General features: G+C 39.3%; 1 protein-coding gene across 2 annotated transcripts; it reads left to right on the plus strand.

The window, feature by feature from the left end:
• The first annotated feature begins 734 nt into the window (after positions 1–734).
• cers2a (ceramide synthase 2a) lies at positions 735–14397 on the plus strand. Of its 2 annotated transcripts, none has more exons than XM_051390573.1 (11): positions 735–1226; positions 7109–7282; positions 7436–7553; positions 7777–7895; positions 9057–9114; positions 9453–9503; positions 9717–9809; positions 10618–10746; positions 11151–11257; positions 12329–12482; positions 12591–14397. In XM_051390573.1, the coding sequence occupies exons 2-11, from the start codon at positions 7110–7112 to the stop codon at positions 12735–12737; spliced, it is 1149 nt and encodes a 382-aa protein (XP_051246533.1). In that variant the 5' UTR covers positions 735–1226; position 7109; the 3' UTR covers positions 12738–14397. The 2 variants fall into 2 exon arrangements, with proteins under 2 accessions (XP_051246533.1, XP_051246534.1); XM_051390574.1 differs by lacking the exon at positions 735–1226 and adding an exon at positions 6058–6203.
• Positions 14398–15743: the final 1346 nt, after the last annotated feature.

Here is a 15743-nt window from a genome sequence, read left to right on the forward strand (position 1 = left end):
CTGATGACAAAATAACCCTACTTCTCACTTTATTTCTTGACACATTTATGGTCTTAGTCGCTATTTTTAAATCGTCTTCTCCTTCACAACAATGGTCAACAAACCAATGACTAAACCCCCTTGTGTTATGAACAGTGACATGTGAGACTACTATTTACCTCACCCCAAAAAATAGATTTCTTGCGAAAGGTATACAATAAACGTCCTGAAATAACTGTGTAGAAATAACCACCTTGATGCAGTGATACATGCCCCCACATGACTTTGGTGTTTCTGAAACTGAAAATATTCTTGTTAAAAAGGATAAAAAATGCCATGAGTTAGAGACATTTTTTGTTACAGTGGCTCAAATTACAATATTTAACACAGCATATATATAGAATAGAAAACATAAATATAATAAAAGCCTAAGTAAGTGTACATTATAATACAATATACACCAATATAGAAGTGTGACGACTAATAGTAGTGAGTACTGATAATGTTAAAGCTGAAATCCTTTAGTATAACACAGAGTTTTGCACATTAACCAGAGATGTTATGCTGTTTTTATGGTTTAGGGCTGAATTAGGGGTACCGGCCACCTTTTAAGGTCCAATCCAAAGCACCGTGTATCCACCCTGCAGTTACACCACTCCCCCCTGTCAGCACTGCCTCCTGCGGCACTAACCACCCCTCATACAGCGTACAGGATCGGGTCACTTTAAATAGCCTCCTCCCCGCCCTCCGCTCGGTCCACTTTTAACATACTACCATAATATCCTCTACATCCAACCAATTGAACTACCAGGGAGAGCGGCAACAAGCCGAGGCCCATTTAGATCCCCGTTGATCATACCAAGGGGGGGGGACAGAAAACAAAAAGTGACAAACTGAATATAATTGTTCCTGTTTGGACCAGCCACAAGGGAGAGTTTTCAGAAGAAAGTGCGACACAGTTTTTTTTTATTTTTTTTATTTATTTTTCTTCCTCCTCTCTTCTTTTTCCGGAGAATGTGGCAAACCTGAGATTAGAGAGAAGAAGGGAGGGAGAAAAGAAAAAGAAGAAAGAAAAAAGAGGCGGATTTGCAGCGATCAACAAGTTGTATTTGATGGCGAGAACTACATGAAATCCCCCCTCCTCCTCCTCCTCCGCTGCCACAGGAACAGAGGAAGAGCAAAGCAGCCCAACCGCCGTACATTTTGAGACTGACATTAAACCTGCCGACGGTGACGTGAAGAGTGAGGTAAGTTGGGACTGCACCGTTACATGATGGACGACGCTTTCGTTGTCGGTTAAAATATCGTTAAAAATAAATAAATTAATAAATAATCACAAGACTTATCATCAGGCACACGTTGGGCTGCTATTTTTAGACAGAAATCCGAGAGTCATCCTCCCGGGAGGATTTAAGAGAAGTTTTATTTTAACCGAGGCGGCGGTTGGTGGTGGTGGTTGATGGCGGTTGAAGGAGGGTGGGGGGGGTTACACTCTTCAAACTTTTGCTGACACGCTTTTAACGGAAAGCGCTCGCGGATTCAGCCGTTAGGGAGGAGAGGGGAGAGGGGAGAGGGGAGAGGGGGGGATGAAAAAGTTTAGCGAGCTAACAGGCCTTTGCTTGCCCTGATGTCGGTGGTGTTTGTTTAAGAACACCGCGATAAGAGAGAAGGTCGTCAAACCATTCATGTCCAACACAACAAAGCGTGACGGCAGCCGCAGAGGGATTAATGGAGGTTGTTTCCTAAACTATAAACGGCCATTTATACACACATTATCTTTCCTAACGGCACAAAATTATAAATGCGTAAAAGTTTTCTAGCGTAAACTGGAGATGTCGCCCGAGCTGAAAGTTTTAGCGCCTGCGCTGTCTCCTTTCTAACTGCTGATTCAAGAATAAGAAGTGTACGTGGTGCACTCACTTTCTCTGTGTGTAAAGAGTGTGAGCTGGTTTTAGTGTTTTTGAGATGTGTGGGGGGGAAACTTGTTTAAATCTCCATCTCAGTGAGCCGAGCTGTCTGTTCCGCTATGTCCGGGAGACTCCCCGCTTGCGCCATGCACTCTGCCACTCCCTGCACAAGTTTACGCAAACAGCGTAGAGATCTGTGACAGACACTAGCTGATAGTCTCCAGCTTGTGTGACATGAAGAGGTTATTTTGCGTCCTGTAAGCAGTTTTAATCTTCTTTACTCACCTCGACTTTAGAAATTGGGCTCCAGGTACTTACTAACTTGCAAATCCATGCAAACTGTACAGGTCTTCATTCATTTACTTAACACAGCAGCCACATTGTCTCTCTTTTAATATTTGTATATACTGTCTCTGTTTCTAGCTTTATTCATATTTTTGGTCTGTACAGCATCTGACAGCCTCTGGCCTTCAAGGTTGTAAGTAAGAAAAAAACTTCCCCCTTTTGAAAAGGGTTTTCTGCACATTTTTACACAAAGTTCAGTTAAAGATGAAATAAAAACTGACTTTTTAACTATTTTAGATCACACCACCCCCCCAACCATATTGTGCACGTATTTAACAGTGCAGGCCAAAAAAAGAGACTAAAATGTCTTTTTATTCTTCGTAAAACAGTAGATGACGTGCTTACGTGAGCCTGAACCAACCTTTTTCAACCAATAGTATTATGACATCCGCCTATCAATCAATATTCAACACTCACGGCACTCATTCATTGCTATTGGCTACTGCGACAGCTGCACTACCTGCGTGAGCCGTGCTTCTCAGGTGTGTCTGCAGCAGCGCTTCACCAGAGAGTGGAGGCATTTTGTTTCTGCGAGCTACGCACAAAAACAGACAGTGAAAAGGACCTTTTCATAGTCATATACACATATACAGAAACATATACACCTTTCACTACAGTTTAAATGTCTATATCTGTAAAATATCTCACTGACATATTAAAAAAATTGTTTTTAATTCAAGCTCTCAAGCATTTCTGTGGACAGAATCCATTCATTTGTTAACAAGGCTTTTATTGTATTGTATTTATCACTGTAGGAAGATAGGGCTGGCAGCAGCAGCAGAAACACTCACACAGGCGTGCAAGCTGCAGCGAGGCACCCGTGACGCACCGTTCACGCATGCTGTGTGGACCAGGCTTGAGTCTTAGCTTAACGGTGCCCCGAGGAGTTTTCCTGTAAACATGCAAAAGTTATCTTTACATTCAGTGTTTGCTCATGAAAACACATTGTGTGTGTGTGTGTGTGTGTGTGTTTGTGTGTATCCCTGAGGCCTGGTGAACAAGTTGAATGCATTTCCTCCTGTAACATTTGCAAAGCTGACTTTTTACATTTCTTCTTGCATTACCACCACCTGTAGACTCATGGACTACTGTTAAATTATAAAGAATATGTATTGCGCTATCCCCATTTATATGGAGGTTACAAAAATCAGGATAAACCCATACTCAGGATGAAATGTCAGGGTATCTTGGCTTCTGCTGCACAGAATCTGACAGATTATTTTTTTTGTACTTTGTCTTTTGTGAGTCCTTCAACTTAATGGAAGTGCAATACTAAATTGCTGTGTCAAATTAGAAAGAAACCTCACAAAGAACAGAGGCAGGATCACTTTTCCTAGGGTGGACTGAAATGTAATAGATGTCATGTACACAGAAATAAATAATGTAAAAGAAAAAAATAGATACAAACATACAGATCAGAGAAGACGTTGAGCAACCTTTGGTTATTGTGTTCACACAGAGGTTACATACATTGGTGGACTGTAGTCAGACAGCAGTGAGGATGGTAATGGTCTTTCTGGTACAATACTGAGTGTTGTGGAGTGAAATGTGAATTAAAATTAAAAGTCACTTTTCTTGGTGCCTCTCCAAAAACAACACTCCTGATTCCAGACACTAAACCATTGGTGCCAGAGTGGCACAGTGCACTTTGGTCTGTCCAAAAGCTGTCCTGAAGTTGGAAATGTGCAAGCACTAGCTGAGTGTTGACTGATGATAGTGGATTCAATTATATAGTAATGTAATGTAAGCGTTAATGTCAGCCAAAACAGATGGAGGATAAAATAACAACAGTGTGTAGGATTCAGTGGCATCTAGAGCTGGGGGACGTTGCAGATTGCAGCCATGTGAATACAGCTCAGAGTGTAGGAGAAACCACACTAGTAGTAGAGTTAGTGTTTAATTTGTCTGTTCTAGGCTACTGTAGAAACATGGCAGCTCATTCTAAGGTAACGAAAACACAACAATACTTATATTCAGGTGATTATACACCAATGAAAACATACCTATGAATGTTACATCCCCTTTTCTCCCAATAGATCCTCCTAAATGTTGCACAAAGGATCTTTAGTGCAGGTAACGTCTTCATGAATTGATTCACAAATACTGTTAGTACATGGATGTCATTTTGTGTCCAAGTGGAATCTCATAAAGGGTGTCCAGAATGTGCTTTTAAAATCCCAAATGTGATTCATTTAAAGGTCTTAGCCGGGGGTCTAAACTCAAACTGTCTTGCTGGTATTGTCATCTCATAGGAGGGCCACTTTAATGTTCAAATGGCCCCCAGGCGTGCAGTTTGACATCCTGGTGTAAGCTAAGCTGTATACAACAGTTTACTGGTCTTACTTCAGACTGGATGATTTGTCAACATAACATAGCTAACAAAAAATATTTATTTTAGCTTGCAGCAGTTTTACTTGATAAGCTGCTGGCGTTTTACCTGTTCTTCTGTCAACCATTTATCTCGTCCAGTCAATAAACTGTTGAGGAAATGATATGTCAGCAGGAGCAGACACCATACTATTAAACAGTGTAGCACAATGACAGAAACAAGTATAGAAAAAAAAATAATAATAGAGATATATAGAACTTAATAAGAAAAGAATACAAAATAGTAGCTTCTTACGTCTGGTTGCTTTTTAATATTGTTTTTGAGCATGTATCTTCACTAGAAAGTGAGCCCTGTTAGTTTAGATCAGTTATAGAAAGAAAAAGGTTTACTTTGTATTTAAGAAGTGGGACGTACACCTGAGAACTTTTGCAGCCCCAAGGTTGGTTTCCAGTTTCCAGAAAATCCTTTTGCGTGTTCACCCAAATCCCATAATTCAGTCCAGGAATACAAAATCTGCACTCATTAACACATTTTAACCCGGTCCACAGAAAGCCCATTCTCTGTTCGAAGACGGATAAGAATGGTGTGGGAAAGTTAGATGTGGGGTTTTTTTTTTTTTTTCAATTATTGTTTTATAGAGTGAAACTAAGAGCTTATAGTAGATGTTTCATGACATGATGGATAATAAACGGGAGCTAGCGGGTTCACTGAAACCCACAAACTGATTAACAGACAGGATAGTTCATATTTCACTGCTGTTGTTTCAAGGTGAGCCGGACTATCTTTGAAACTGTAACAGAGACTCTGTTGAAGTGAAACTCCTCTGCTAACAAAGGCAGCCTGCACAAGTTACTCTGTATTCATAGTAAGATTTAATGGGTTAAAGTTCACACACACACACACACACACACACACACACACACACACACACACACACACACACACACACACACAGCCCTGTTATGGGATCTTTCAGGAAACGTGTGATCTAAATTTCCCCCTTAAATGATTTGCTACAGAAAGAGTCTCATACTTTGACACAAACAAGGTGCAGCAGTAATATGATGATCAAAATCTGCTGATCGGACACTGTTAAAGTCCACAGGTGACTGCTTGTTCTATTGAGGAGCTGCCAGTAATTACAGCAACACTGATGTCATCCCAGATCCTGTTGCTGTTTCTGCACTCAAATAACAAAGCAGTAGGAATATGTCTCCGTGTCCAGATATCTGATGTTGCTCCTTCTTTTTTTTTTTACTAGTTAGTGCTCAACTTCTAGTCCCCTAATGTTAAAAGACCACGAAGCCAGGCCAAGAAATGTTCCACATGAGGGGAAATTTACAGCTTTACTACCACCTTAACAAGACTAAAGAGTCATGCGAACGTCTCTGTGAGCTAAATGATAACATTTGCTTATTAGCACAAAGTCCAAAGTACAGCCTGGGCTGATCGGTATGTCATTTATTTTGCAGCCAGTATATCATCAGTATGGATGGGTGAAAGAGCAGGCAATGAAAGATAAAATAATCTTTATACCTTTTTTATATAATTCCCTTTAAAGTCTTCTCCGCTATATGAATCTGGACAGACACGGCTGTAAACTGCAACTTGACTGGTTGGTGGAGGCATACAATTTCAGAGGGGTAATTCTGTTTTTCTATGACGACTGCATTAGGTGTCTCTCTAAAAAGTTACTCAGAAAGACCAAGAAAGTAGATCACCTCACTGCTATCTTTGCACTGGCTTCCTGTTTGTGTGCTTTATTCATTTATTTTTAATTGTGGTATTGGATCTGTTGCTGATGTTATGAGTCATCCAAACCTCACAGGTTGTTGGAGACAAGGTCGGCTTATTATAGTAGTTTGTTTATAGAGGTTTTTGATGTTGGTTTATAGAGGAAATTATGCAACTTTAATTCAGACATAGTTCTTAAATTATGTAAAACACATCATTACAACTCAGAGGTGTTATTGGTTGTACATTTTTTTTATTCTAAGGCCCTTCTGTCAGCATGGCAACTGTTGGAAATGTGACTTATTTTTTCAGACCATGGCTGTAACCATATTTACTGTCTGCCATTTTACGAGTGTCCGTTATATAGGGAGTAGAGAATGAGTGAACGAGGGAATGTTTGGAGTAAATGTGTCACCCAGCTGTGGAAATGGATGTTTTCCAAGGAACGGAAATAAATACCAAACTGGACTCCAGATTAGAGCTCACAGTGAATTCCCATAGGTTTTTCTGATTGTATTGTGTGCAGCACAACAGAATCCACCCTTCATCTGGAACAGGAAGTGCACAGATACGCTGCCTGTTGCAGATGCCCAGTGAGATTAATCACCTCCAATCAATACTCATTCCTCTCTGCCGTCTCTGTTTCCTCTGTTTCCTCTCAGGATATTGTCACATCTCAGCAAAAATGTATCTAATGGAAAATATGAATGGAGATCACCAAGCAGACAGACCTTATTTTTAATATGTCCTCCACAATACACATAAAAAAAAAAAAAACCCTTTAAATCCTTTTCTCTTTCTGTTTCGTTTTTAGGATGTTGTCCCGGTTGAGTGAGCTGTTGTGGGCCGACTGGATTTGGTTTCCTAAAGGCCACGGATGGGCTGACCTGAAGGACGGCGATGGCAAAGTCTTCCCTAAACCGCGGGACCTCTGGGCTACTATACCCATCGCTCTCTGCTTCCTGGTCATCAGACAGATATTCGAAAGGTAAGTCCTCTCCAGCTGTGAGTGTTTTATGATTTTTCACAGTGTCATTTGCCTGTTAATCTGCCTCTCTACCGGTCTAATTTGCATGTTTCTCTCTAACAAATATGAAATGATGGGTAAATTATGTTTTATCCCGTGTTTTCCTTTTTCCAGGACGGTAGCACTTCCTCTTGCCTCCCTGCTGGGAGTGAGTGACAAGAAGCGTGTTCGTGCTTCTCCAAATCCCGTCCTGGAGGCCTATTTCTGCAGCACATCAAAGCATCCCACACAGGTAATCATCCTGCACACTTAAGAAACTAGCACTGCTTCATACATACCGTGTGTCCTTTGGCAATAGCACAGCTTGAGTTTAATCATAGAACTCAGAGATGTTGGTATTTGAAGTGTGAATGGATGAGAAAGTCTTACGTGAGCAGGCAGCTACCGTCATTTTGTGATGCCAAACATTAAAGACAATACTGACTCTTCTTTCTTTGTCCTGTTTTTGTTGTCAGAGCTCCATAGAGAGTTTATGTAAACAGACGGGCTGTTCAGTGCGACAGGTCCAGAGGTGGTTCAGGCGGCGGAGAAACCAGGAGCGACCGAGCAAGCTTAAAAAATTCCAGGAAGCAAGGTAGCTAAAGATCTCCATCCATCAAATTCACCTAATTTTTGGTCTTTTTGATTCTAATCTCACTGCTGTTATAACCTGCTTTGAATCATAAAGTCGATGTATGATGGCTTTTTACACTTTTTTGGGGAAATTTGGTTTGTTTAGATTGGGAGTGGAATGGTACCACTAACATTAACAAAGAAATAAGGATTTGTTGGTGTTTCACTTCTGTTATTTAGTGTGATTTAACTGAATTCAAACCGAGGTTGTGGTGTACCAAATCCCAGCTTCATTAAAGCAGCGTTTAACCCTAACCCAAGTTCTATTTCTTATATTAGTTTCTCAGACTTTGCTCCCAACTTTGCATTTTCGTTGTGAAGTAATAAACAATTCAACCTGTTAAAAATAATTGAAATCAGTTAATCTGAGGAGGGAATATTACTCTTTGGCTAGCTGTTCACAACTCCTAGATTATACCCAACCTGTGACGAAGGGCCGTGAACAGACATTTGTTTCGTTTGTTTTTGGCATGTTGCACTTCTGGACACCCCTCTGGTGTGAAAGCAGCAACTTGTAAAACAAAAACAGTGGGAGTATTGAATTTGTTGTTGTAAAGCTTTTGGTACAAGTTGCTACTGCAGAACATCCAATCCATTTTTACTGTATTAAAGTGTTCCCTGGTGCACCAATGGTTATTTTATCATCAGTGTATTGGCTTTCAACCCTGATACACCCACAGAGAATTCCTCAAACACTGTTGCAAAACACGACAGGAGGAATACATAGTGTACGTTCAAGCAGAGAAACACATTGAAGGTAATCCAGGTGTTTCCCATTAGCTGTGAGAGGGAGCTTCTGTCCAATGGGATTGTTGAGTTTGGAGGGATTTAAATTCCTGTGATATAAGCACTTGTGATTGGAATTTTTATGTTGTCTGTGATATTTGAATTTTTTAAAAATACTATTCTGTTTATAGTTTCATTGGGATTCTGAAGTAATTGTTCTAACAAGTAGATAAAGTAAAGTGTACACAGTGCAGAGGTTGATGGTTTTTAGACATCTGTGTCCCTTAAACCCAAAAGCGTCGTGCCATTGTTTGAACATAATGTACAGGTGGGATGCTGCCTGAAACAATGTTTTACTTGAATGGGATTTCTGAGATTGCTGTGCGTTCTCTTACAGTTGGAGATTTACCTTTTACCTTCTTGCTTTCTTTGCTGGCCTGGCAGTCCTTATTGACGTGAGTACTGTGTCCGAATCCGGTTAGCTCTCATAGTGTTTGTTACAATCAGCAAAAGATCACTGCATTTGTCATTTTGTGGAATATAACCATGAACTAGTCATAACTGGAAATGTATCTATCGATCTAGTGACTTTATTCTTCTTCGGAAGAATAAAAGAGGATCATTTTGCTACATGTTACACATGCTTAAGTGCAGAAAACTAAAACTGTTGACATTATAACTGCAGTGTTTTCATTGTTTTCCACTTTGTTCAGTGTTTATGCATGACAGTGCTTGTAGTATTGTGTTGGACACTTAAGCCCTCATTAATAATGAGTTATTCATCTCACCTCAGAAACCATGGCTCTATGATATGAGGACGATGTGGGATGACTTCCCGAAAATGGTACGTACTATAATCTGGATTATTGCTCCTTCAGGTTTAAACATTTTAAGGTTATTTGAAATTTAAATGCAACTTTGGTGAAATGAAGTGCAGAAACGGCCTTACTTCTCTTAACTTCTGCCACTTCAATCATTGGTTTATCAAATCTAAATAATGGGAAGAATTATTGGTGTTGTGTTATTCTGAAAGCTTTTTCTTTCTCTTATCTTCCAGCCACTGTTGCCTTCACAGTACTGGTACTACATGATCGAATTAGGCTTCTATATCTCGCTGCTTGTTAGCGTAGCATCGGATGTCAAACGTAAGGTAAGTGATACAGAGCTGTCTTCAAAAACTTTGTTAGCTCTGTGCTATAACCCCCTGAGAAACCTTCCATCAAGATCACTGAGTGCACAGAATAAAGAGAATGATCTGTTGTGTATTTTGAGGTTTGGATATTGATTTCTTTGCTAAGACGTCCTGACTTTATGCACTGTATTGAGTGGAGCTGTCAGCATTCAGAATGCCATTAAGATAATGTATAATTCAGCCTCTTTCACTTTGTCAGTTTGGTAAAGTCAGAGTAAGAGGGCAACAATCCAAACTGTCTGTCCAGGTTGCATTGCTGCATCTCGAGGTGTCCTGTGAGTTAATGTGTGACCGAAGCACTGTAGGGGAATCACACTGCGGAGAGACAGACTGACCGTGTTGCCCACAGGTCAAAACGTTGTTGTAAAAATGTGGCAGACCTTCAAGCCCGTCAGCAAATTTGCGAGGCCTCGGTACCAGCTCTTGTTTTATAACTCACAAATGCAAGGAACTAAACCTCTTACACCAAAAAAACAGTTTCTCCTCAACAGATCCTCTATGTTGAAATCAGCCTCAAATGTGAGGATTTGTTTTGTAACTTATTGAGTTCCTTTTTTTTGCCTCTGTATATGGATTTACTTTCTTTTTATAGCTGTAAAGCCGTGTAATCTGCTATGTGCGGAGAGTTAATGATTTGTTAAAACCGACATCAACCAGACACACACTGTCGATTAGTGACCGATCTTTACAGCCTGATCAATAAGTGACCAAAACATTTGGGATTTTGTTTTTACTCTCTCTGGCTCTTGTTTTTTCTTCTCTGCAGGATTTCAAAGAGCAGATAATTCACCACATAGCCACCATTGTCCTCATCAGTTTCTCCTGGCTGGTCAACTACATCCGGGGAGGGACTTTGGTCATGTTAGTGCATGATGCCTCCGACTATCTAATGGAGGTATGAAAACGCGCTAAAATGGCAGAAAAAGGGGCATTTTACTCATATTTTACTCCATTTTATTTCAAACACATTGGTCACATTTCATTTAGATTGTTTGTTAAACGCATTAACTACACACCAACTCTCTTCTGGTTGCAGTTAGCTTTAAGTAAAGAGCGTGTATTCATACACATGGCAAGTTCTTTCATATAAACAGATCATTTAATCACAATCATACAGCAGTATACATCATTAAACATGTGCTGCCCTCCCACCTGTCCTCATAACATTTAGCACAGCTGAATAGCTTTATGATAGTGTTAAGGTTAGAGCACTGTACACCTCACTCAGTTCACTGTCTGCCCTCTAGAGGAGACTAAATGAAAAAGGTGGCGCTCTGATCTTTCTCTCTTTCATTCCAGTCAGCCAAAATGTTCAACTACGCGGGCTGGAGGAAAACCTGCAACTTCATCTTCACCCTGTTTGCTGCAGTTTTCATCGTCACCCGCCTTGTAATCCTCCCATTCTGGTAAAAACCATGTTGCATCAGATTTACTGTAACTGCAATGAGTCACTTGTATTACTGTGTGATTGGGACATGTGTACAATATGAGAATTTGTTAGCAGTTGTTCATTACAAGGCTTCATATATTTATTGCCATTTCCAATTTGTTCATAATTCACATATCTCAAAAAGACTTTTATGCTGGGCTCAGGTGGAGAAGCTGATATAGACAATCATTTTTATTCCTCTTATTGTCAACAAAACCCATAAAGAGTTTATACATTTTGTCCAAAAGTGACTGTATTAAGAGTGAGACAGACCTTTGCACTGGTTAACATGTATCTTCATTATTATTATTAACATGAGCACTGTGTAAGTCAATCCAACGTACACTGGTCCATAAAATAGCTACTAATCCATGACTGAAAATAGCCCCCAACAAATGCACTATTAACAGCTCTATGAGTAACGTTTGCTTAAAACTACAGTGGCCAGCTGTATTAAGAAGTTAGAGGCTAACTTCTTTATGATTTAAAAGAATTCAACTATATTCTTGTGACCCAATTGGGCTCGAGGCTGTGTGCCACAGACACGTAGGAAAGTCTGTAAGTATTAAGAGAGGGACTAAGGCATTGTTTGTTTAATCTTTTTCATGGGATTTTTTAATAATCTATACCTATCATAACGTACCTCTGTATCACACTAACAGCCGTTCAAAAGAGTCGAAGTTAATTCAGTAAGAAAACAAAAATGCCATCATAGGTGGGAAGTTGCAGTAAAAATGCCACGATGTGAGTTACTTGTGCTTGATGATGATATGATGCAATATGTCTTCTTGAATATATATTAGCATACAGGTAGTTGCTGGAAAAAAACACTCTTCATTTAGTAAAAAAAAACATATTTAAAAAAAATAAATAAATAAATAAATAAACATTTTTTACCTTCATTTTGCTTAAAACTTGAGCAACAATATAATGGAAATGTAACAACAGACACATTGTGTAGAGTTCTGGCCCGTCTCAATGGGCTTTTGATGGTGAACGTAGGAGGCTCTGACTGAACTCTTTATTCTGCCTTTGTCCTCTCGTCCAGGATTATATATTCAACGTGCATTTACCCCCTGACCCTCTACCCACCCTTCCCCGGCTTCTACTTCTTCAACGGGCTAATGTTGGTGCTGCAGACTTTGCACATCTTCTGGGCTGTGCTCATCTTGCGCATGGTTGTCAAATTCCTGCCAGGCAATGTATGAACCCGCACTTTTAGTTTTACCAATTTACCACCAATTTCACTTCCACCTCAAACCAACTGGATAAATTGTTTGTCTTTTTATGTTTTTATTTTAACCTGACAGGATATTGTTGAGGATGAGCGGAGCGACAAAGAGGAGACCGAGTCAGAAGAGGAAGGAGATGACCGTGAGCAGAGGGAAAAATCTAAAAACGGCCACGTGCAGAACGGCCATACTCCCCTCAACAACAACCACAATAAGACGGACTGATTGGACAGTGAGAGCTGGAGATGAGGTGATGGGCGCACATATGTGGCCCTGACCCGAGAGCCAAAGAATGGGAGCGTGGCATCTTGAAAAAGGGGCAGCAGGCAGCACACAGAAATATACACACTTTATCTAGAACTTCCTTTCTGAATGTGGATCATTTCACAGAAGAGAGGAAGACCGCAATGGAGAACCACAATGATCTGCTTAGTGAGCTAAGCAGCAGAGTGGTTTTCTCTCACACCTTCTCTTTTCTCTTCCCACTTAGTCTGTCATGCTATTTGCCAAGGTTTTGTGCTGTTGACCAAGTTGCCACATGCCGAATCTGCCTGCTTGTAGCTTTATGTTTTTGGTACTAGAAGTGTTTTAAAGGGATTCTGTGGTTAGGACAGGTGTTCCTTTCCTGCACAGTTAGTTAAAACTCTTCTAAGTGTTACTGCCCTTTAAACCTGACTGATTTTGCTCTAATAACTACACTTACTAAGTGAGTGACATCATGAGCAGCATAAAGCCAGGGAGATAAACTTGCTGTTTAACCCCAATGGGCACAACTCGGACGTGGCATACGTGTGGTTAAAATCAAGTATATCTCCAGCCTAAAGGTGAACGAGGTGATGTCTTTCTGTGGACCACAGTTTATTTACTGAAGTCAAGAGTTTCAATTAATAATGAATTTGTGCACGTCAGTTTTTGCAGCTGATATTTTGTCACTTTGGTTCCTGCAAAAAATATATTTGTTTAAATGATGTTTAAAAGAAAAAGAATTTGAGGTAAATGTTTTTTTAACAGTCTGACAGAGAGAGAGAGAGAGAGAGAGAGAGAGAGAAGGTGCTACATCTGCTACGTGTGTTGAAATGTGCCTTTTTGTGGAAGTTTGTCTTAAATTCTACGTCTCTTGGAAAGCAGAACGCACAGATCATTTTAAGTGTTTGTTTTGTTTATGCTCAATATCCTTTTTAGTTGTGTTTTTATTTGTTTTCTGTCCAGTTAACGGTTTAAATTTGGGAACAATTTGTTTGAGTGTAACCCAAAACCAATCAGTAACTGTTTATGAATTCTTTATGGGCTGGACGAGTCAATAGCATTTCCATTCAGTGTTGTTTTCATCCATCCAAAGATGCACTTTATGGTTTCTTCTATGGATCAGCATTGACTAAATATCTAGTAAACGAGTTAGTAATAGTGTTTGAGTTCAAACCTGATTTATTGTTTTAGTTTAGAGTGGTTTGGAGTACGATTTAAATTTTGTTACCCAAGATCTTCCTCATTGTCAGTGTCTTGGTTCATTTTGTAAAAAGGAAAAAGAAACGTTTAATGAAATCTTAAGTAAAGAGGTAAAAATGAAACACCAAAGTATGGTTTACATTTTGTACTACCTTGTAATTTGCAAGTGCCTTCATCATTTCACATGTTCATTGTAAAGAAAAAATGTAATTTCTGTCCCATTGTCTTTATTTTTGCTGTCTTTGTGCCCCAACACATCCAACAGTCGATGCACTGTAACGCTCTGGGCCTCTAACTTTCCTCAGCTCACGACGACCAATTACCTGCAGCTCCCTCTAAAGAGCTTTGCTTCTACAGAAAGTGTTTTTATTCTGCGTAATGTGTTGCTGAGATGTAAAATCATAATGGCGATGATGATAAAGATAAGCGTGGATAACTATTCTGTCTTGTAAAGTTTCTTCTTTTTAATTTGCATCTGAAATGACATTTTGACAGGAATATCAAGGTTTAGTTTGAGATATTAAACATTAAAGTTCTGTTTTTTTTAAACTAATTTATTAACTAATAATTGACAATAATTTGCAAAAATGAAAATATACTCTTAAGTCTTAATTCCCTAAAGTAAGCTTGTAAATCGTTTGTTTTAAATTCTCCCTCCCTTTGTTTATTTAAAAAACAACAACATTGTATTTCCTTCAAACATGCAAAGCCCCTGTAGTGAGTTTGTGATTATTTAATGTGATTATATTATATAACTGAGATAATGTTAAAAGTGTGTGTTCGTAAATTTCCTATGCTGTATACCAATCCAGAGTGAGTCAGTGAAGAGATTTAAGTTACAAACAAATTTATTCAACTATAGAGAACTTTAATTAGAGACAATGGGTAAGTCTGGGACAGTTGGAAGTAGAATTTGGGACAGTTGTGGGACACTGAGGACAAAGGTTAATTTCATTGCCTGCTTCTAGGTATGGAGGAAAAACTACGATGGTCTTGATTTAGAGCCAGTGCTTGGTTGGTCCGCTGAATAAACATGGTGGTTCAACATAGCGGCCTCCGTGGAAGATAGATAAAAACGTCTCATTCTAAGGTAACAAAAAAACAACGATACTTATTTTCAGGTGACTATACACTAATGAAATACATACCTATAAATATTATATTCAGTTTCCGATAGATCCTCCTAAATCTTACACACTGGACCTTGAACAATTAATTAATGAACTACTGATTCCTTATCTAGTGCAGCTTTAGCCTGCATGCAGAGAGCATTTGTCCTATATGAGAACAATAAAACAAGAAATGTTTGACAAAAATATCTTCAGAAACTTTATTAACTGGAAGTCTTAATCTTGTGACCTTCATCAGCAATAAAAAACCCTAAATGCTGCAGCAGTATTATGTTTTTTTAAAAAAAATAGTTTTACTTTAAATATTAATTTTTGTGCCATTTACGTCTGTAGGGTTTCTAAATTTCAAACTCCTTGTGGTACATGAAAAATATCATGGGATTTGTTGTCCTACTTCCCTTTGACATTTTGAGGACAGTACGATTTTGTGATTCAGAGGGTGTGTAGTATTTTCTTCAGACTAAACAACTAACTGATACAACCATAATTCAGGAGCTGAGGAGTGTGCCTCTCAGTGTGATACAGATACTAAAACACCACCTCGGGCATAATCTGTCACTGTCAAAGTGGAGCAAAACCAGTCTGGCATGAGCACCATCCATCAGTTATTGGTTCCACTGGTGTAGAGTAGACCTGAAGGCACCATGGACCCATT

This window comes from Dicentrarchus labrax, unplaced genomic scaffold, assembly GCF_905237075.1.
Source record: "Dicentrarchus labrax unplaced genomic scaffold, dlabrax2021, whole genome shotgun sequence".
In the NCBI taxonomy this organism is placed as follows: domain Eukaryota; kingdom Metazoa; phylum Chordata; class Actinopteri; family Moronidae; genus Dicentrarchus; species Dicentrarchus labrax.